The sequence below is a fragment of the Erpetoichthys calabaricus genome, chromosome 4 (assembly GCF_900747795.2).
Source record: "Erpetoichthys calabaricus chromosome 4, fErpCal1.3, whole genome shotgun sequence".
Classification (NCBI taxonomy): Eukaryota; Metazoa; Chordata; class Cladistia; order Polypteriformes; family Polypteridae; genus Erpetoichthys; species Erpetoichthys calabaricus.
The window spans coordinates 58,520,493-58,543,430 of record NC_041397.2 but is presented as its reverse complement, the minus strand read 5'-3'; the positions used below and the strand labels follow the sequence as shown (position 1 = coordinate 58,543,430).

The 22,938-nt window shown below is 37.7% G+C and overlaps 1 protein-coding gene across 5 annotated transcripts in view; it reads right to left on the bottom strand.

Moving 5' to 3' along the window:
* The window catches only part of atp8a2 (ATPase phospholipid transporting 8A2), a 429,846-nt gene that overhangs the window by 103,161 nt on the left and 303,747 nt on the right, over nt 1-22,938 (bottom strand). For all 5 annotated transcript variants that reach the window (XM_051926384.1, XM_028799509.2, XM_051926385.1 and 2 more), the window contains 2 exons: nt 2,388-2,571; nt 1,339-1,449 (listed from right to left, as the gene is read on the bottom strand). In XM_051926384.1, the coding sequence (XP_051782344.1) occupies nt 1,339-1,449; nt 2,388-2,571 (295 nt within the window). The remainder of the gene's footprint in view (nt 1-1,338; nt 1,450-2,387; nt 2,572-22,938) is intronic.

Below are 22,938 nucleotides of genomic sequence, written 5' to 3'. Positions count from 1 at the left end.
TTTATTATTTAGCTGTCAGTCGGAATGGCACGGAAAGGATATGGCATTCTCTATGGACCAATTTTGGTGATATGCAAACTGGAGTTCATCTTCCTGGAATATTCCATTTAATGTGTCACATCAACAGTCTATCAAAGTATTTTGCCACAAAGGAATATTTACTAGGGATTCTTAGGTATAGTTCAGAGCTTTTTTCTCAAGGCATGATCTAGAAATGAAAGTTCTAGGGAATGTCCTGAGTTGCATGCTCAAGGGAAATTTCTGGGAGCATTTAAGAGTTGATGCTTCAATTTTATTGTTGCTGCTAGTTTTAGTACCTAAGGAATTTAGCTTGGTTTCTAAGTGTGCAGAGCAAGCTAAAGTTGCTGTTAGGTTGTGGAGACTATTTTTAATGGTGGAAAGACTTGGATATGGTTACAATACTGGTATTGTTGACGTCATGGTTTGACTGAACCAAGGTGGACTCCACATTTTTTCATATAATGCTTTGTTAAAGTTTGCAATAGGGCCAATTTAGAATGGTTAGTTCATCTAAGCTGCAAGTCATTAAGGATGTGGGAGGAAAACCATAATACTCACAGTAAAACTCACATAGAAATGGAGAAAATGTACAAATTCCACATAAACAACAGCCAGCTGAGGGATTTGAACCCAACACACAGGATCTGTGACTTGGAAGCAGCACCCAATGCACCACCATAACAATTCCAGAAAATGATTTAGTTTTTAAAATTATGCTGTAAAGACCACAGAAATAGCAAACACAACCAAACAATTGTTTAGTTGACCTTACATCTTTGTGGACTTCCCTGCTCTAGAATCCCTTTAAAGACTGAACCGCTTAGACAGAAAGCTCTGAAGCTAACATTTGAACTATAACTTATGTCCCTTAGTCTCTAGCTAGTGGTGTTGCTGTTGACATCTTCTTAAGTACATAGCATATAGCAGTGTTCTGCTTGCTTTACAGTGCTATAGGAGCTAACAGTTTTTGATATACGATAAACATTTGAAGGATCAGTTCAATTTTTGATTACTTTCAAATGTGAGTGAAATCCAATCACTTTTTGATAGTGTTCAGTATGATCAGCCCCATGACTTGATTGTGCTAATACCAATATAATCACAACACTGTATCAAAATAGAGAGTTAAAGTCTGATATTTTCTTATTCTAAATAACTTAATAACTATAATCATAATGCCTCAAAACATGTCCTATGTTTCAGTTGTTTATGGTTTCTGAATCATCTTTTACCCTGTATAATGATTCTGAAAAAAAAATAACTAAAAACTGCGTTAAAGACGGTGAAGAAATCTGCAAAAATACATATAATTCTTACCTCAATAATGTAGAGAACCACATTTTTGTAGAAACAGTATAGAATGCACTTGGTGACACGGTTGTAGCTCCACGCCCCATGAACTAATAATAGTTTTTCTAGATAGGAAAACTAAAAGAAAAATACTTTAGATGTACACATAGGCTTGGCACACAGTTATTACAAACAGCATTGTGGTTGGTGCCTTCAAAATGAAACAGCACTAAATGGAAAATAACACACAGAGACATGAAAATAAAGGCTCATATGTTATAGATACCTTTTACATATCATACTCAACAAGTAAAATATAAAGTAATGAATGCTAATTGAATATTTAATGTTTTGGTCTAATTATCACAGTTATTCACTCACAGCTACTAAGCAATAGGAACACAAACGTATGAAACACTATGAAACTTGTAGCTTTTTCGGCTGAAGGCTGCATAAGACTTTGTCAGTTAATTTTTTTGGAAGGAAAAGAGCTGCCAAAGCCTTATAATGTTAAAGTAGTATCTCGTCCTGTTGTCAGTACAGTTTTGTTGTGATGGCATTCTTTATGTAATTAGTTCATTCAGAGGTACCGTGTGAGTTATAGTATGTGACAGCGTACACCTTCATACATGGAGGAAGTAAACTTGTCTCTTTCTAAAGCTGCTTTACCAAGAGTCATTCATCCACCCATCCATTATCTAAACCTGCTTATCCAGATCAGGGTTGCGGGGAAACTGGAGCCTATCCTAGTAAGCACTGGCCACAAGGCTGGAACAACACTTGGACAGGACGCCAGCCCGACCTTTATTACAGCATTTACCATAATTTGTGTTCTTCATTTAATTCATTTTTTGTGTGATTATATAGGAAAAACATGGCAAAACTCTTAAACATACTGTATGGAAGTGTGATTTGTGTGTAGATTGTCAAAATAATTTTATGAATGTAAGTATTTCATAATAATTATAGCAAAACAAGCAAGCATGTTTTAAACAGTATTACGGACATAACAGGCACACTTTATGATTTTTCACTGAAAGTACTGTACATGTTGCAGACATCTGTAGGTTTCTAACCTGTGCTATGGAGTAATCTGAGGAATTTGTTGCCTGCATGCCTTCATTTCCACTGATTCCCACACCCACATGAGCAGTCTGGATCATGCCCACGTCATTGGCACCATCTCCAATTGCCAGTGTGATGGCATTAACATGCTTCTTCACCATATCCACAATCTCAGACTTCTGCAGAGGTGACACCCTGCAAATGGAAGATATAACATACTTGCTGACATACCTCACATACACAAGGCAGCTGAATTCTACATTTAGCTCACATGGAGTCTACTGTGCAGGGACCAAACGCAGGAGTATGTGTTGCTAACATTTGGGAGCAACGCTAAACTCTGTACTCTGTTTTAGGGAAACAAGTCGTGACAGATTAGCAAGAAAGTCTGAAAAAGTCTGACACTGTCTAAGGTATTTTTAATACATCAAATTTCTCTTTATTCTCCTAAGTTAAAAAAAGCTTGTCATTAAATGAAAAATAAATTCTAAATATATTTAGTGGTATGAATTAACTTGGGCTAAAGTAAACAGACTATAATCCATGACCCAAAACATTATTTAGTAAGGATAAAGGTGTTAGGTTAATCGGCCTGTTCAAATTGGTCCCTGTGTGAGTACACTGGTAAATCCTGCGATAGACTGGTGTCACGTCCATGGCTGGTTCATTTCTTGTGCTCAAAAGTGCTGCCAAAATAATCTCTGGTCCCTTGAAACCCTCAATTGAATTAAGACATTATGAAAATATTAAATTATGTGAAAGTTCACCATAACACAAAGAATCTGTGTGTCATTTTACCAGCATGTTTTGCCCTACCTTCAAAAAGGATATTAATATTTCAAATTTAATTAATATTTTGATTGCATATCATATAATCAAATCATTTCAGTATGCTAATATTCTTCTTTCTTGTTTACATTGGTGACATGTGTTTTTCAATTAGTAATACAAAGGACTCCTGAACCTGCATACAGGTGCATAGTACATATAGCGGAGTTAGTGAATGATGAATACTTTGCAGCAGAAAGTTGTGTGTCTAACATCTTTTCTCTTTTATTTCAGCATGGGAGTAACTGATAACATTTTTTTCCTATATAGTTTATACACACTAAATATATCAATATAATTTTTTGCCCATTGACTATGTACATCTATGTAAAGCCACATAAGAAGAAAAAATGCATCAAAGAAAATGTTTGAGTTCAGACCACATAGTGTTTTAGTCAAACTACCGTTATTGCTCTTAACAACATCACACCATCCATATCAAAACTTTCCTATCAGGAAAATTAAGCTATGGATGGGAGGATATTTAAAGAATCTCAAAAAATAAGAACAAGGTCCAGTAATCTATTTAAAATATGTGTAAATCTAAAATTCTAATGGTCAGTGAGCTAACCTTATTTTTCAGGACCACTTAGGCTAGTAAAATAGCTTATGTTCTAAGTTACAATTACACTGATATTTTTATGCAATGGTGATCACATACTGTCCACATGTACTATTTTAGTAAATATTTTTGGACTGTATTCATTTATTTCATTATTGGATGAAACATAAAGAAGTAGATGAAGATTTTATCAAATTTAGAGTGTTAATACTAAGGAAGTAGATTTAAAGTTCTATAGGAATTGTATTCAAGTATTCATACAGGTAGTAAACGTTCAATGACTGCACACTTCTCTAAAATCCATTCTGCTGCCACTGCCTGTTATCAGCAACAATAATATCAAAATGTTTGTGTAACACATTGTTTCAAAGTGACTATTGAGAAGGCATAAAAATGACACTTTAATTTCTAAATATTAGATATTTATTATATATAAATATTGCTACTATGTCAGTACTGAAATATAAATTTGTTACTTGTTTGGTCAACAGAACTCTTACAGATAAATTTATCATTCATTAGCTAAAACGTTTGGGAACTTCTGGCCTAGACCATGGTTAGTATGTTTAAATTTTTATTTCTTTTTGTTTTTGTTCTTGTTTTTGCAAGTTATTTTGGATGGAAGAAGTTTTTTTTTTAACTGTGATGATTCAAGTTGTAAGGTAAGCCAATGCTTCTTACTTTTAAATAACTAGTAACCTAATATGTATCAAGTTCCATATATTATCACATATATTATGTTTCTATTACTTCAGGTGTGTACTGGCTCGTTGGTGGGCGGAGTTAGTTGAGGACTTTTGTGTTTACTTGCACCCGGGTCCATGTATGGGTTGCGCCAGCACAGATAGTAGCTCACACTGTGTGAGACAATACCAGCCACATTAATAACATGCTTTTCAAGTGCACTCTACTACAGATTAGTAATTCATGAAAATAAATACATTTTTTATATATTTTGTTTACTAAAATGGTTTTCGTATCCTCTTAATTATTTATGTTTGCAAAACAAAAAATTTATTCATCTACCCATCTATTTTCTGAACAGGGGGATACTCTGACATCATAAAGGCACAAGACAGAAACTAGCTGTGGATGTGATGCCAGTCTAATGAAGGGTACACTCGTGTAAACATTGCCACCTGTTCACACCATAAATTTAGCTTTTCCAATTAACCATGCATGTGCCAGGATGGACTCCAGCCCACCATAACACTGAAAGGGTTTGGAGAGTGTTACAATATGTTATGTTATTTACAGGCTAGTCAGCAGGCTGAAGTAACAACACATTATCAATTACTGCATCATGTATCACATTATACACTTGCTGAGGGAAAATATTTATGCTAATTAACATCTACATTAAATTTTAAAAATGTTATATAATTCTATTTCTCCCACTATTTTCTTTATTTTGATTTTGCCTTTCATTATAGAAGCATACCAACGGAGACCCTTACACCTTGCCACAAAAGGGTTAGGTTTTGCCATACCACTAGTGATATAAACTCAATTCAGAATTATGATTTCTCATTATCTATAAATAACCTCACAATTACACATACAAAGAGCAAAATATTACTTGGATTAATGCATTTAGGTCAACTGTTATTTTTTAAATGTTATGGACAACTAAGACAATTCTCAAAATATGTATAGGAATTTCCTGTATTAATGGTGCTCTTTAGTATTGTTAAGTCTCACAATTGCTGCACTTATTTTTAACAATTTCGAAACATTTTTAAATGTGAACTGGAGGGACAAGCTTTTTTATGTACAATATGTCACATTTTCAACTGACAAAACTAACTGCCACAATCAGTCACAGAAAACCGGATTGAAACAGCCGTCTTTGTTAAGTAGCCAGTTCACTGTGTGCTTTCTCTGCTGGTGAGTTAGTCAGGTTTGTATCCAGTCAGCCAATGAAGCAAGAAGTCATATGAGTTAGGTAGTTATTCTGAGTTGCTTTTAACACAAATACTTATTACAAAGGCAACCTCATATTTTTATGTACTTATATTATTAACAGGTTTAATTATCTTCCACTTCATTTTAATAAATGTGGAACTAAAATTATTTTGTGTAAAAAATGTTGAAAATAATTAATTCACATAATGCAGAATGTTAATAAAGAATTAGTTTTGTCACTAAGAGGCTCTCGAGACGCGATGCTAATCTGCTAATGAACAGACGTGGGGCCTTGCAAGATCTTCAGTTATTTTGAAAAAGAAAAGCAGTGGGAAGTCTTCTGACTTGGGACTCCTTTACTTTGTGTATAGGTTTGCAGTCTCTGTTTATGGTAGTCATGAAGCGCCTGGGGCCACCAGGGCAAGCTATGGGTACATAAGTCCATGGCTCCATTGTGGCATTTGGGAAGCGATTTCCAGATTTCCAGGTTACAGAAAATTAGTTTACCTTTTCTGGACAAAATGTAGTTCAGTTTGGAATTGACAGATGAGATGTGTGGCAGGGGCTCAGAAACCACAGGGTGGATGAATGCTAGTGACAGGACATTATGCAGAGAGTTCTTAATATGTGTGCGAGTGAATGACTCACCCCATGTAGTACGCAGGGGCCACCGATATGTACAGCCAAATCCATTGATTCAATAGGCTTTGTTATTTTCCTGTTTTCTTTGTAATTTGGTTTTCTCCCAGTGATACTTTTCTTTCTTTCTAATAAAACCTTTTCTGCTTTTATATTTTTGGATATACTGTATTTGTAATATTCTGGGTTTTGGGATTACTCAGGAGTGTCCTTTTATTTTGAATAAAATATCAGGACTAACTCTAAAGTCTTAAACAGCTAAAATGTGTTTGTTTATGAAAGTGAATCAAATTTTGCCTTTGTGATTATATATATTTGAATATACTAGATGGTAACAAAACTTTATAGTTTAAAATTGGCAGCAAAATTACAGTTCCTATACTCAAGGGATAGATGTCAATCTTTCCTGTCATTGCCTTACTACTTTGTTATTTTTTTCATCCAGTACAACTGAGATCCATGAAAACTAACTGGCAATAGGGAGGAAAACAAAGTAGTTCCCATATAGAAACTTGAGATGAACAGGAATTTCCATGAAAGAATGCATTAAGCCCTTCGTGGCCATGAAGAAAATGAAGTCATATATCACTGTCATTAAAGTCTGGGGGAAAAACTGTCAACTAATCCCTCCACAGAGAAGAAACCAGATCATGTACTTCACCTGAACTGTTTAAGTTCCTGCAATATTCAGCACAATGGACACAAGAAAACAGCACAGGGTAGCAGTCTTTAATTTTGAGCTGAAACATTTTAACACTTTTTTTAACATTTAACTGATAAACAATAGGCATCTTTTGTATAGCACTGTTTTTATCCCCTTGACAAAACAGAAAATGACAAAATGTATACTTGAGTGTCATTCAATATAAATTGTAAATGAGTCCAGTAAAAAATATAATTCACATCTGTTAAGACACAGTTACTGTGACATCCTCAAAGAATGCTTCATACAAGATTTTTATGGTCTAGTTTGCACAACAGCTGCAGCATATGCACATTACCACTACAAACGTCTGTTACACATTATTCATGTTTAAATTTTCTGAAGCTTCATAATGATTTATCATTAATTCTTTCATCAAAGCACATAATAATGCAATAAAAACATGCAAATAAATATTACAAATTTTCATTAAAAGCAATTTGGTCACATCTCTTTATGTTAATTTATTTTCACTGTTAAAAGAAACGATTTAAGCATTTAACAGTGAATTGGACAGTTGTAATTTATTTATTAAGTAAAAAATGATAAAACATAGAAAATGGTTTAAACTGAAAAACTGGCACACCCCTCAAGAACCTCCAGTTGTCTGAGCCACAACACCACACTGTTTTGTCAGGCAGTGAAATTACTTGGAGAATCTAAAACTATTATTATGCAATAAATGTTTATTGTCAAAACACTAAAACCTGTCTCTGAAATAAAAGTACTGATTAAATGTTTTCTCAGAAAACAAAGGTAAGAAAACTGGAAAGGTATTCATCAATTTCTCACCTCTAAAACTTTCATCCTTGCTGTTTCCAGTCTTCTCAAGTGGACTTCACATCTGAGATCTCATAATTTCTGCATTTTCAGTAAACCCTAAAATGAGTTAACTGGCTACTTTTGCTGTTGGGAGACATCTATCATTTATAAATACGAGATCTGATGCTTCTACATAGTGTTTTGCCACTTTATTTAAAAAAAAGTCAGAATTTTGGGATGCTACAGTGTCAATGCTGTTTTTTGGTCATTTTTTCAATGTTTTTTGTTTTGTACACTTTCTTTTGCTTTGTTTATATTTTGATGTTCACTGTGTTTTGAATTGATAACATTATTAGGTTAATGTAGTTAGCTATTCACTTTCAAAATTAATTCCTAATAAAATACATGTTTCTAACCAAAAGTATTCATGGGAATAGGGGTTTCTATTCTCTCTCTACAACATTTCTGTGTAGTTATCTTGCATTATAATATTTTTAGAACACAGTGATTATTTATTTTGTGGTACCACAGCATTATTTTAACTATGGGAGCTATCATATTGTGATTCCCGTTTCCAGGATGTTGCTCCTTGTTGCCATGGAACAAGGTTTTGGACGTTGCCACATAGTCCGCCTTAAATACTGGCAGGATAGTTTGCTCATTATCTGTGATTTGGATCTAAATAAAACAAACCTAGTGTGCATTTCTCTCCTGAATTTCTGGCTTATGATCTTTATGTTTTCCTTCCGACTTTGATTACTGGTTAGCAGTTAGGCTTTGGTGCAAATGTTTCTTTTTCTAGGTTTTGACTTGTTTCTCATTTTAACTATGCTTCATCTCATGGTTCTCTTCCAGCCTTTGGGAAGAATATTGCAGACAGCGCATTGGTACTGTATATTGCAGGTATCATTACACTAGAATACATACACATGCTTGCCATCAGGGGTGCTATTTTATATAAACTATATAGCAAAATGAGGTCTCTCATCTGAACTTTCCCAAAATAAAGAAGCAATTTTGCCCATAGGACAATCTTTAGCATATGCAAGATTTGTTATAAATCTAGCAACTCATAAGAAAAAAAATACTGTTTCTGGTGGGTACATTTACTATGGGCATTTACATTGCCTATACCTCTGTTTTAGGTTTCCAGCTTTAACCCATAATCGTGTCAGAATTCTTTTTCCCTCCAAACAAATACTTGTGTGTATGTTTTTCTAGCTATGACCTCTGTTTTGATTTCACCTCTGATTTTTTTCCTCATTTCTAGGTAGTTGACCCTTGCCACTCATATATAACTCCAATCATTCACTGGGCTTCTGTTGTTTATGTTTCTTTTTTGTCTGCACAACTGGTTCATGACATTTGCCTCAAGAATGCTGTAAGCATAAAAGCATTCTTCTGTCTGACATGCAAAGAGCTGCATTAAGCATGTTCAGGCACTTAGAATGGTGTGGGGGAACCTTAACAAGTAGATCAGTTACAGGAGTTGGGATGTAGGCCTTTGCATAAAATATCTGAATACAGCAGAACCTGCAAATAAGACTGTAGCAATATCTTAAAGTAAAAATGAATGAAATTGTTCCACATATCAAACTGTAATGTCTTTTTTTAATATGCACTTTTTCCTGTTGAGGTCAGCACGGTATTGATCAAACCACAGAGAAAATGTAATGCTGTTATAGTGCACAGAAAAAAAAGATATTTAACAAACCTACCATCTTATTTGTTAATTCCACAGATATACCATGAGAAGACAGCAAAGTCACACACAAGCATATTGAGAGAAATCAACCTGCATTTTTTAAAACACCACAGCAGTAATACTATGAGGAAACATAACTATTATGTTATAGTGTTCTAAAGATTAACCAACTTCATTACATCTCCAAAACCATATCCTCATGCCCTTTGAATAAAACTAGTGCTGAACAGTGCTGACAAACCTCCATTGATAAATATTGAAAAAAATTACTCTTGTCAAATTCAGAGCTCTCTAAATTAAACATACATTACATCCATCCATTATCAGCCACACTGTATAAAATTCAAGGTTGCAGAGCCTATTGTCACAGCAGTTGGTGCATAGCAGGAACCATCGATAGACAGTTCAACAGTGCGCCAAGGAGCGCACTCGTGCACACACCCTCCCACTGGGCCAAATTAGTTACCAATGAATCTTACCTGCATTTCTTTGGGGCGTTTGTCAGAAACTGTTTTTTCTGTGTTATTTTTTTTTTAAAAAGATGAAGTTCTTTCAGAGAATTTCACACTTTCAGATTGTAGTTTGCAAAAACATCAGTAAACATTATTTCTTTAAGGAGACAGGGGGAGTTTCACAGTGCACAATGAGTTTTAGTGATAGTTTAAGCATTTAAACATTACTGTGCCTTATTTAAATGAACAATTTAAACTTAAACAAATTCAGTTTGTATTCTAACACAAACTAACTGGAGGGTGTGTTCCAACTACAGAGGGATCACACTTCTCAGCCTCCCTGGAAAAGTCTATTCGGGGTTCTGGAGAGGAGGGTCCGTCGGATAGTCGAACCTTGGACTCAGGAGGAACAGTGTGGTTTTTGTCCTGGTCGCGGAACAGTGGACAAGCTCTACACCCTTAGCAGGGTCCTGGAGGATGCATGGGAGTTTGCCCAACCAGTCTACATGTGTTTTGTGGACTTGGAAAAGGCGTTCGACCGTGTCCCTCTGGGAATCCTGTGGGGGGTGCTCCGGGAGTATGGGGTACCGGACCCCCTGATAAGGGCTGTTCGGTCCCTGTACAACCGGTGTCAGAGCTTGGTCTACATTACCGGCAGTAAGTCGAACCCGTTTCCAGTGAGAGTTGGACTCCACCAGGGCTGCCCTTTTATGGACAGAATTTCTAGGCGCAGCCAGGGCGTTGAGGGGGTCCAGTTTGGTGGACTCAGGATTGGGTCAGTGCTTTTTGCAGATGATGTTGTCCTGTTTGCTTCATCAGGCCGTGATCTTCAGCTCTCTCTGGAACGGTTCGCAGCTGAGTGTTAAGCGGCTGGGATGGGAATCAGCACCTCCAAATCCGAGACCAAGGTCCTCAGCCAGAAAAGGGTTGAGTGCCCTCTCAGAGTTGGGGGCGAGATCCTGCCAAAGTGGAAGAGTTCAAGTATCTCGGGGTCTTGTTCACGAGTGAGGGAAGTATGGAACGTAAGATCGACAGGCGGATCGGTGTGACGTCCACAGTGATGAGGGCTCTGCATCGGTCTGTCATGGTGAAAAAGGAGCTGAGACGTAAGGCAAAGCTCTCAATTTGCCAATCGATCCACGTTCTTACCCTCACCTATGGTCATGAGCTATGGGTAGTGACCGAAAGAACGAGATCGCGAATACAAGCGGCTGAAATGAGTTTCCTCCGCAGGGTGTCTGGGCTTTCGCTTAAAGATAGGGTGAGAAGCTCAGTCATCCGGGAGGGGCTCAGAGTAGAGCCGCTGCTCCTCCGCATCGAGAGGAGTCAGATGAGGTGGCTTGGGCATCTGATCAGGATGCCTCCTGGACGCCTCCCTGGTGAGGTGTTCCGGGCACGTCTAACCAGGAGGAGGCCCCGGGGAAGACCCAGGACACACTGGAGGGACTATGTCTCTCGGCTGGCCTGGGAACGCCTCGGGATTCCCCCCGGAAGAGCTAGAAGAAGTGGCCGGAGAGTGGGAAGTCTAGGCATCTCTGCTCAAGCTGCTGCCCCCGCGACCCGACCTCGGATAAGCGGAAGAGGATGGATGGATGGATGGATTCTAAAACTAATTTGTATCAATGTCTTGAAACTGAAGTACAGCATATCTTGCAGAGGACATATTGGAAATAGTTACAACCTGAGCTAGTAAAAAGTCATTAAAGTATACACAGTATTACTTTCAGGTATAATTAGCATAAAGGTTTGAGAAAAATGAGAACAGTTTAGTTTCTTTGTTTCTTTTAGTGAATTTTCTTTTAGAGTTATCACTGGCATAATCAAAACTGAGTTTATCAGGGTTTTCTGAATTGATCAGGAATTGTTATTAATACATTTCTTAGTAAAAGTTAATCATTCCTAATACTAAAGCTATTGAAATCAAATCAAACGTGCTTTGGCAAAACACAAGTTAAGAGAAAAGAAAATTAAACTGCACTCAAGGGGGAAGCAAATAAAGTAAACTGCTGTGTACATTTTTCATCATGAAAATAAAGTTTTTACCTTATGACAAATTAGTAACATTTCGATACATTATATACGTCCAAGACATTTTAGCAATTCTGTTTATTCTGCTGGTTTCTAAAATGTGTTTTATATAATATACCATTGTTTCATAGGCACTTGCTTTAATGGCATAACCCTCTAATTCTACTGTTTATTGCTAATACTGGTCATTTGTTGCATGGGTATGGAACATAACCTCTATAAAGGCCAACACCAGATAATATTCGCTTTGAGACTGACATTGTTAAGACAGCTGCATTGGCTTGTCAGGCTTCTAAAGAGGCAAAAAGACAGGTGCATCTGTGTCTAAGACTGCAGAAATCACTCAGGTTACATAATACGTAGCCTCAGGTGACAAGAGAAGCAACATAAAACATTAAACTGTTGTTAAAGCAAGTCAATCATAAGCGACTAAAAACTTTAAAAAAATCCTTCAAAAACTTAAAAATGCTCACATATCTAAATTGTATCAGTTGACTGTTTGAGGATAGTAGGTAAACTTGTCTGATTAACTATATTCTGTAGAAAGTGGCACAAAAATAGTCCTACTGAAACAATCCAATGGTTTAAATATTCCAAAGTTACATTAAAATCAAAGGCTCACATAACCATCTTTCTAAAAGCATGGAACACAAAGCATGTTTTATTGAATGATCTGAAAAATGCCTTAAATGTACTGAACCAAAACCTGCAATTGTCCAATCAACTATACTATGTTGAAAATACTGCGTAATAGGATATATAATTTTCTAATAAAAAGGTCACATACAAGTACATGAAAAGGAATACAATATACTGTATGTCCGACAACAAAAGAAAATATGTAATCAAGTATATTGCAACAATACAAGATCAACTGTATTGACAACAGAAAATACAACAAAAAAATATAATAGTTGTATCTAAAAAGGATTTACTTGTAATGCAAGAATACAATAGCACACTGTGGCCACTGTTCTCCATGCTGTTCTGTCCAATCTGGAGCAGCAGGGGAGCTACGCACAGCTGCTCTTCATAGACTTCAGCTCTGCCTTTAATGCCATCTTACCCCACAGACTGGTGACCAAACTGTCAGACACAGGACTTCCACACTCCACCTGCTTTTGGATCAAGGACTTCCTGAGTGATCGCACTCAGGGGGTTAGAGTGGGCCCCTATTTCTCTACACCCATCAGCCTCAGCACTGGTTCCCCACAGGGCTGTGTTCTGAGCCCCCTGCTCTACACCCTTTACACCCACTATTGCATTCCAGCCTACCACAGTAACACAATTGTTAAGTTCACTGACGATACCATGGTAGTAGGGCTCATCTCTGGGGGGGATGAGTCTGCCTACAGGGATGAGGTGGACCGGCTGACAACGTGGTGTAGGAATAACAACTTGCTCCTAAATACAGCCAAGTCATCGTGGACTTCAGGAAGAAGGCAGACAACATCCAGCCACTCATCATCAATGGGGTCTGTGTGGAGAGGGTCTCAGACTTCCTCTTCTTGGGAGTCACCATTAGGGAGGACTTGACCTGGGGAACACAAACTACTGAGGTAGTGAAGAAGGCCCAAAAGAGACTCTACTTCCTGAGGGTTCTCAGGAAGAACAACATCCCTTAGAAACTGTCCTTTTACCGCTGCACAGTAGAGAGCATCAAGGCCTACTGTCTCTGTGCGTGGTTCTCCAGCTGCACATTAGCACAGAGGAAGGAGCACCACAGGGTCATTAAGGTCACCCAGCAGATAGTCGGCTGTCCTCTCCCCTCACTAGAAGAACTACATAGTTCCTATTGTCTCAGGAACGTCAAGAAAGTTCTTCAGGACCCATCACACCCAGGACATGCATTGTTTCAGATCCATAAAGACTAAGGCAAATAAACTGACAAACAGTTTCTGTCCTTCAGCCATCACCATGCTGAATGCTGCTAAGTGGTCAATCAGACGTAGTGCACCTTCATGTTTACAATACAATACACTCTCATGTTTACAATACAGCCCTAAGTCAACACTGGCTATGGGACAAGTGCAATATGACGTACAGTATGTATGAATGGAAAATTTTAGTTTTAACTTGAGTAATTGTTTTTTTTTTTTTTATTTTTGAATTGGAAAATTTCAACTAAATTTCATTGTACAATGTCTCATTGCTACAATGACAATAAAGATTTTGATTTGATTTGAGAAGGTTTATGGATGTGGCGAGAGAGGACATGCAGGTGATGGGTGTAACAGAACAAGATGCAGAAGACAGAAAGATATTGAAGAAGATGATCCACTGTGGCAACCCCTAACGAGAGCAGCCGAAAGAAGAAGAGTCATGTATAGAACTGATTAAAACAATACTGGAGAAAAATGCCTGAAATTTCTTAATGTGTGTGCATCAAAATAAAAAAAATACAAAATAAAAAATTACAGCACACTATGCTAAATGTTTCTAAAAACTGACAATATGTGAAGGGTTGGTTTTAAAACTTTGTGCAGTCTTGCTGCAGACATCATGACCTGCCATTAGAAAAAGTGGTAATTGAAAATGAATGAATGTATATTTGTAAATTGCAAAAGCTTTTTATTCAAACCGTAATGCAATTCTCACTCCATGGTCTGAACACAAAAGTAAGCTGTCTAATGAACTAAGCTGACTGATTAGAGAAATGGAATATAAACCACTAGGTTTCCAATTCAAGAGACCATTGCTTCCTTTGCTTTCAGAGTGTGTAATTCTTAGAGAAGGTCTTTCAACTTGCCATTGCTCTGGTTGTAGAAATATGCAAGGGTATCCTGAACATCACTGATTTGATAAATCACTTGGAACGAAGACATCAAGTAAATAAATAAATATAATGCATTTTAGTAGAAGAAAAGAACAATAGTGAAAAGAGTTATTTAAGATTATGAGAGCAACGCTGTTATTGAAAATGTAAAGGTTCTCTGGAAAAATAATATGAACTGAAAATGAGCAATAAAGGCTGCTTTTGACTTTCAGAAGTGTCTGTGTGGGTTTGCAAGATTTAGTGAAGTACGGTGAATTATAAATCAACAAATATAGTGCATCTTCCAGTATTTTGAGACACAGGACAAAAACAAACTCCGAACCAAAAACCAGTCAACTGCAGGGCACACTCACACATACTCACCTATACTCAAGTCAGTGTAAAGTCTAAAACCAAGCATACAGTTTTTGTGATGTGGAAGAATGTCATAGTATATTCATTAAACACTGAAAAATGTATTTCCTGAACCTCCCCTCCTGGCATACAGACAACCACCAAACCTTCAACAACTAATTGTCCGAAGCTCCCTAATTGAACCACCAGAAAATGGCACATCTCCATGCCTACAGAAAAGATGCAAAACACGTGCCCACATCTATGATACAGACCGTATAGTTACTGTATACCACACTGCCGACTTGAACATCACATAAAGGGATCATTTTCCTGCAGATCATCTAATGTAGTCTACCTAATTCTCTGCATGAAATGTCCTGACGCTGCACTCTATGTGGGAGGAACTGGACAAACACTCTGCCAGAGAATGAATTTACACAGGTTCCACATTAAACATGGCAACACAGATATTCCTGTAGCGGCCCATTTCAACAGCCATGGACACTGTGAGAGGGACTTTAAAGTCACAGTGCTTATGAGCAACTTCAAAACACAGCAAGAGAGAAAAGAATGGGAAGTTAAACTCATGCTAAAATTTAATACATTACAACATGGATTGAATAGAGACAAGAGTTTTATGGCCAGATATGAGGATTGTTTACATCTCTCAGAATGACAGACAACCTGTCTACAGATCCACATTGTTTTGAAAAACTCATTACAAACTTCAAAAGACTTTGTTGGACAGTTATCTTATCCAGAGATCTTGACAATACATTGTTCTTTTCTCTCTTGTTAAATTAACCCTAGCCTGAATGAATCTATTAATTTTTTACATTTAAAATTTCTCATTTAAAGATTTACCAATGTTGTTTCTTGTCCTAGAGTGTGTGTATATAAACATAGGGAACTCCAGTCTCTGTATTACATCTTGCCTGAAGAAGGGGCCTGAGTTGCCTCGAAAGCTTGCATATTGTAATCTTTTTAGTTAGTCAATAAAAGGTGTCATTTTGCTTGGCTTTTCTCTACATTCATAATGGCTAACACGGTACAACACCCTAGTACTATAGTACATTCAGAAAATTCACCTGAACATACTTATCATTTCTTGCTACAAATAAAACAATCAATGCAAACTCAGAAAAGTCAAGTAAATGTCTAAAGTTATAATTTGAGAAGATCCAGTCTTTTGTTCTTAACTAGGGAAAATGACAGATAAAAAATTGAAACAAGTACATATGGATTGTTCAATAAATTTTGCAAGGTTCTCAATCATGACATGAATGGGTAAATTTATTCTCTGGAATAACCAGAAATAAGAGCAATTGATGAGATGCTTCACTTGCTCAGCAAGACAATACTTTTATTCAACCCTTCCGATACTCAAAAAATGTTATTCCTCAGTTTGCACATGTATTCATACTGTCATTCTGTCCTTTCAATTTTTCTGCTTTCAGGAATGCAAGAGCAGGAGCTGCACTGAAAAACATGATCCAAGATATGTTCCAATTAAAGCCTCAAATCTCCCTTTTATATAGGTAAAACCTGGTGCAGAATTAAATCAATGGATTTCTTCTGCACTGAAATAACTTTTTGTCATTGTGGACAATGTCACAATACTGGTACTGGATTTCAGTGCACTGTGCTTGACATAGGTGAATGGAGCATTTTGTTTAAATGCATGCTATGTATGTTACTGGCAGAAACATACAAATTTCTTAAAGCTCTCCAGTCATCCGAAAAGTCTGTTTTAACTGGTGTGGACCACCAGGGGGCGTACCAGCCACCCTACCATACACAGACAAGCAGACACCAATACTGTCCAGCACACATACTTTATTTTCTTTTCCGCATGGGCAACACTTTCTCCTGTTCACCACGCTCACAGCACTTTCAATACAGGATGAATAAGCTAACATAGTCCTTTCCTCTCTCTTTCTCAGTCTGCCACCTTCGCTTCTCTCCCGTCAAGCTTCGTCCACCTTCTCCCGACTCTGGCTCCTCGAATGGAGTGAGGTTGCCCCTTTTATAGGGCACTCGGAAATGTTCCAGGTGCTCCCAGATCTTCTTCCTGCAGCACTTCCGGGTGTGGCAGAAGTGCTACAACCCAGGGTTTAGAAACTCTCCAACATGGTTGAGAGTGGTCCTGCTGTAAGCCAGATGGGTTGCCCTCTTGTGTTCCAGGGGAGGTATTGCCCTGAATATGCCCTCTACCCAGGTGCTTCCACCAGAGGAGCGTCTGCCACACTTGTCATAAAAGTAATTACTGCCACTCTTACCCATATGTCATCTCTTATTTTCATGCTGGTAATATACAATGACTCCAAGATGCATTTCAGCTATGGATGACTATGCCAGCTGCAATGACAACAACAATCAAATGCTGGCAGTGTATGAAAAACCGTATATTGTATTTACTGTTTGCTCGAATACTCTCTATCTGAATACAGCTCTGTCTGTCTATTAGTAATACTGTAGTGTAATGTTTAAATGCCAGAAGGTGTTTATACCCTGGACATAATCAACTATATACAGTAACTCAAAAAGAGGATATAGAGAGTCTACTGCTGAAGCAATAAAGAGAAATTAAGTGGCCCTTGGGGTAAACTATTTATTTTACATAACAATCTTCAACCCTCATTACGTTTCTGTTTAAGTCACAATGAAGTGTGAGTCTCTTCTCCTTATGTTTAATGAAGGTAAGGATATTTGCAAAATTAGTTATGTGACTAACAAATGTAGGGTTTGCAGAGAAGTAGGGTTTGAAAATTGCGTTCATAGCCTGGAATGTGGTGTAACTTCATTGTGATCTTTTTTCCAATTGTTGTTACGAATCGTTTATTATGTATAATTAGAAAAATGCAAGTTTCTTAGAAACAATTTCGTTTCTTGATTATGAAATATCTTGTACCAAAGTTGCCAATTGGAAATCCCCAAAAAAGCTTAAAGCAAGTTCAAAGATTTATTAAAAATTTCTATACCATTAAATCCCCAAAATGTTTTTAACCAGAAAAACTAACAAGAAATTTTATTGGAACCTAGAAGCCATTGATCAGTTAAACAAGCCTTTTACCTCAGCAAAAGTTCTTATACATACATATCATACACAACAGTTCATTATTGAAATAGATGCTTCTGGCATTGGGATGGGGTCAGTACTTTCACAGAAGCTTTCCAACTCAGATTCTCTACATCTCTGCACACACTCTTCTAAAAACAACTGATGCCTGCCAAACAATATTACAATGCAGGTGATCGAGAGTTGTGGCCATAAACTTAGCCTTCAAGGAATGGAGAAACTGGCTAATGACATTTGGTATATATACTGAACATAAACATCTGGTATACAGTGTATAAATACCAGGAAAGTCCATTGGACACTTTTTCAAGTCAATTTAACCCGGCAGAAACTGTGCCTTGCTATATGAGACATCAGTCTGAGAGTTCTGTAAACTGGCATCATGTTATCTCAAAATATATAATATTTATATATGATAAAACCCATTCACAGGGGATGCACAAAGCAGTGTGTTTCTAAGTGCCAGTCCATGCCCGGATAAATGGGGGTGAAGATTACATCAGGAAGGGCATCCGGTGTAAAATTTTGACAAATCAATATGCGGACAACAATACAGATTTGCATACTGTATTGTTCGAGGCCCAGGTTAAAACAGCCGCCACCAGTACTGTTAGCCAACATGGTGCTGGCAGAAATTGGGCTACTATTGGCCAAAGAATGAGAAGAAGAGGCTAAAGGTGTGTCTGGAGGCAAGGGGAGAAGAAGAAGGTAAAGAGAGCAGAAGTGAGGGTAGGAACTTTGAATGTTGGCAGTATGACTGGTAAGGGGGAGAGAGTTAGCAGATATGATGGAGAGAAGGAAGGCTGATATATTGTGCGTGCAAGAGACCAGATGGAAGGAGAGTAAGGCCAGGTGCACTGGAGGCAGTTTCAAATTGTTGGGGTAGGGGTTATGTCAGTATGTCAAAAGAGTGCTTTGGAGATGAAAAGGGTGTCAGACAGAGCTAGAAATTGAAGGTGTGATGATGAATGATGTCAGTGCATATGCCCCACAAGTTGGATATGCAATGGATGAGAAAGAAGATTTCTGGAGTGAGCTGGATGAAGTGCTGGAGAGTGCACCCAAGGGAAAGTGAGTGGTGATTGGAGCGGATTTCAATAGACATGTTGGTGAAGGGAACAGAGGAGGTGAGGAGGTGATGGGTATGTATGGTGTCAAGAAGAGGAATGCACAAAGTCAGATGGTAGTGGATTTTGCAAAAAGGATGGACATAGCTGTGGTGAATATGTATTTCAAGAAAAGGGAGGGACACAGGGTGATGTACAAGAGTGGAGAAAGATGCACACAGGTAGATTATATCCTGTGCAGGAGAGTCAGTCTTAAGGAGACTGGAGACTGCAAAGTGATGTCAGGGGAAAGCATAGTTAGGCAGCATGGGATGGTGGTCTGACTGTAAGGTTGAGTTCAGGGAGGAGGTAAGACAGGCACTGGGTGGCAGTGAAGAGTTACCAGACAGTTGAGCAACTACAGCAGAAGTAGTAATGGTGACAGCAAGAATGTTACTTGGTGTGACATCTGGACAGAGGATGGAGGATAACTAAACCTAGTGCTGGAATGTGGAAGTACAGCAGAGTATATGGAGAAAAAGGTTGTCGAAGAAGAGGTGGGATAGTCAGAGAGATAAGTGAAAAGAACGAGAGACAGAGAGAGGGTTGGATGATGTGGAGACAGAGAATCAGAAGTGCAACAGATTAGCAAGGAGGGAGTAAGGAAGGACAGCTTTGTAGAGGATCAAGAATGGAAAGGCTGTTGATCCAGGTGACATACCTATGGAAGCATAGAGGTGTTTAGGAGAGATGGCAGTTGACTTTTAAGAATAAGGGTGACATGCAGAGCTGTTGTAACTACAGAGAGATAAAATTGATGAGCTACAGTACGAAGTTATGGGAGAGAGTAATGGAAGCTAGGTTAAGAAGTGAGGTGATGATTAGTGAGCAGTAGTATGATTTCATGCCAGGAAAGTGCCACTATAGATGTGATGTTTGCTCTGAGGTTGTGGATGGAGAAGTGTAGAGAAGGGCAGAAGGAGTTGCATTGCATCTTTGTGGACTTAGAGAAAGAATATGACAGGGTGCCTAGAGAGGAGGTCTGGTACTGTATGAGGAAATTGGGAGTGGCAAAGAAGTATGCAAGAATGGTACAGGATATGTACGAGGGTGAGGTGTGACAATGGTGAGATCTGCAGTAGGTGTGACGGATGCATTCAAGGTAGAGGTGGGATTACATCAGGGATCAGCTCTGAGCTCTTTTTTATTTGAAATGATGATGGACAGGTTGACAGACAAGATTAGACAGGAGTCTCTGTGGACTATGATGTCTGAGGATGACACTGTGATGTCTAGAGAGAGTAGGGAGCAGGTCGGGGTGATGCTAGCGTGGTAGAGATATGCTCCAGAGAGGAGAGGAATGATGGTCAGTAGAAAGAAGACAGAATATATGTGTGCGAATGAGAGGGAGGTCAGAGGAATTGTGAGGATGCAGGGAGTAGAGTTGGAAAAGGTGGATGAGTTTAAATACTTGAGGTCAACAGTACTTAGTAACAGGGAGTGTGGAAGAGAGGTGAAGAAGAGAATGCAGGCAGGCTGGAGTGGATGAAGAAGAGTGTCAGGAGTGATTTGTGACAGACGGTTACCAGCAAGAGTGCAAGGGAAGGTCTATAAGACGGTAGTGAGACCAGCTGTTATATGGGTTGGAGACGGTGGCATTTACAAAAAAATAGGAGACAGAGCTGGAGGTGGCAGAGTTAAAGATGTTAAAATTTGCATTGGGTGTGACAAGGATGGACATAATTAGAAATGAGCACATTAGAGGGACAGCTCAGATTGGAAGGTTAGGAGACACAGTCAGAGTGGCGAGATTGCGTTGGTCTGGACATGTGCAGAGGAGAGATGCTGGGTATATTGGGAAAAGGATGTTAAGGATGGAGCTGCCAGGTAAGAGGAAAAGAAAAAGGCCTAATTGGAAGTTTATGGATGTGGTAAGAGAGGACATGCAGGTAATAGGTGTAACAGAGCAAGATGCAGATATAGAAAGAAATGATCTGCTGTGGCGACCCCTAACGGGAACAGCCGTAATTAGAAGAAAATTTATATATGGTAAAGTAGGGCAGGTGTCTTATAGTCTATTTCTTCCAGCCTATTTTAAAATTCATTACACTTTTCATTTTTTTAGATTACAACCTATCTATTATAGCCCCTATTTTGTTCTTAAGTCTCCTGCTCCTTTTTCTCCAGTTGATGTGGATGTCTCTGAAAATTATGAAATTGAGTTTATTCCTGATTATCACTGTTGTGGGTCTATCTAGTAGAATATTTCATAACTTGGAAAGGTTGCTGACACTAGAGTCGCTCATGAGTTCACTATACAAATGTTCATGCCCCTCATTTGTTGGAACATGTTTAAACCAAATTTCCTGGCAAAACACATGGGCATAGAAGGGTCATGTTATAATTTGCTTTGTTTTTAATTTTTTTCTTTGCCTGTTGCAGTTCATTTTGGGGCTTAGTATGTTACTTCATGCATTTCAGTAGCTCTGCACATCATTCATTATTATTATTATTTTTTTTTGGCATCTATTTGATGCTATTCTGTTTTATTATGTTTTTCACACTGAGTACTGAAATGTTGTTTATCAGTTGTTGTGGTAACAAAAGCACCATGCATGGTGCTGATTTTTTGACTGCAATTCTAGATTCTGGTATTTTGCCATTTTTAGAAACATATGACAGACTCCTACTTACAGAATAGGCTTGGCAAAAGACTTATATTGCATCTGCTGGTTGCTATTTAAAATGTTCGCAGTGTCTCTTGCCAGACATCACAACAGTGGTGAACAGTTGTTCAGTGTTGCTGGACTCATTTCTCTAGTCATTATCTAAAAGAAACTTACCAGCACTAAAGAAAGTTTACAGTGATGCCTGACCTAAATATATTACTATAATTATATTATTACTACTATATTTATATAGTTAATATATATAACTATATATTCCCCATTTCATTTGATTCAGTTTTTCAATAAGCATCCGGGTAGCTTATATTCCTTAAAAAAGCTATAAGTAACTTTAGCTATCATTAAATTATTGCAACACATCCTGATTACTTGAATAATTATCTACCACTATCCTGATCAACAGAAATGTGTATAAAAAATTCAATGATATATGAGTGGTAATAAGATTAGAAACAAAGATTTCCTGACAGCTGAAATATTATCTGCATCAGTGGAATAGGTACAAGCCACAGCAAACACAGACGCCCTCCTCACCCACCTGTCGTCATATAAAACTGCTAGAAATAAAAATGAACTCTTCCTTAATGAGCCTCCAGCAGGAGAGAAGAAGATAATTACTTAGTACTTGCTCTTTGAATTCTGCCAGGTACTATACATCCATTGACTCTTCTGATAAGCCTTGAAGTTATCCTTGACAGTGGCCATTTATTTAAAGAAATCATTAGGAAACATTTAAGATTCAGATATACTCAACCACTATAAAACAGAAACACTGTGTTATGCATTCATTTTGTCCTTTTCATGCTGTTGTTTGTGATGCTATTCATTCATATCATGCTAATACCTGGCCATGTATAAACTTTAATACTTGAAACCTGAATAGTTCTAATTAATATATTATTCTTCTTTATAGCCTTCATCAAAGTACCAAAATTAGTTAATTGAACCTGTACTTTAAATTCCAGTTCATTCATCATATTTTAAAGTCATATAATATTTAAGAATATAGAAGTCTGCAGACAAATTACAATGTACAGCTGTTTGCAATGCAAGA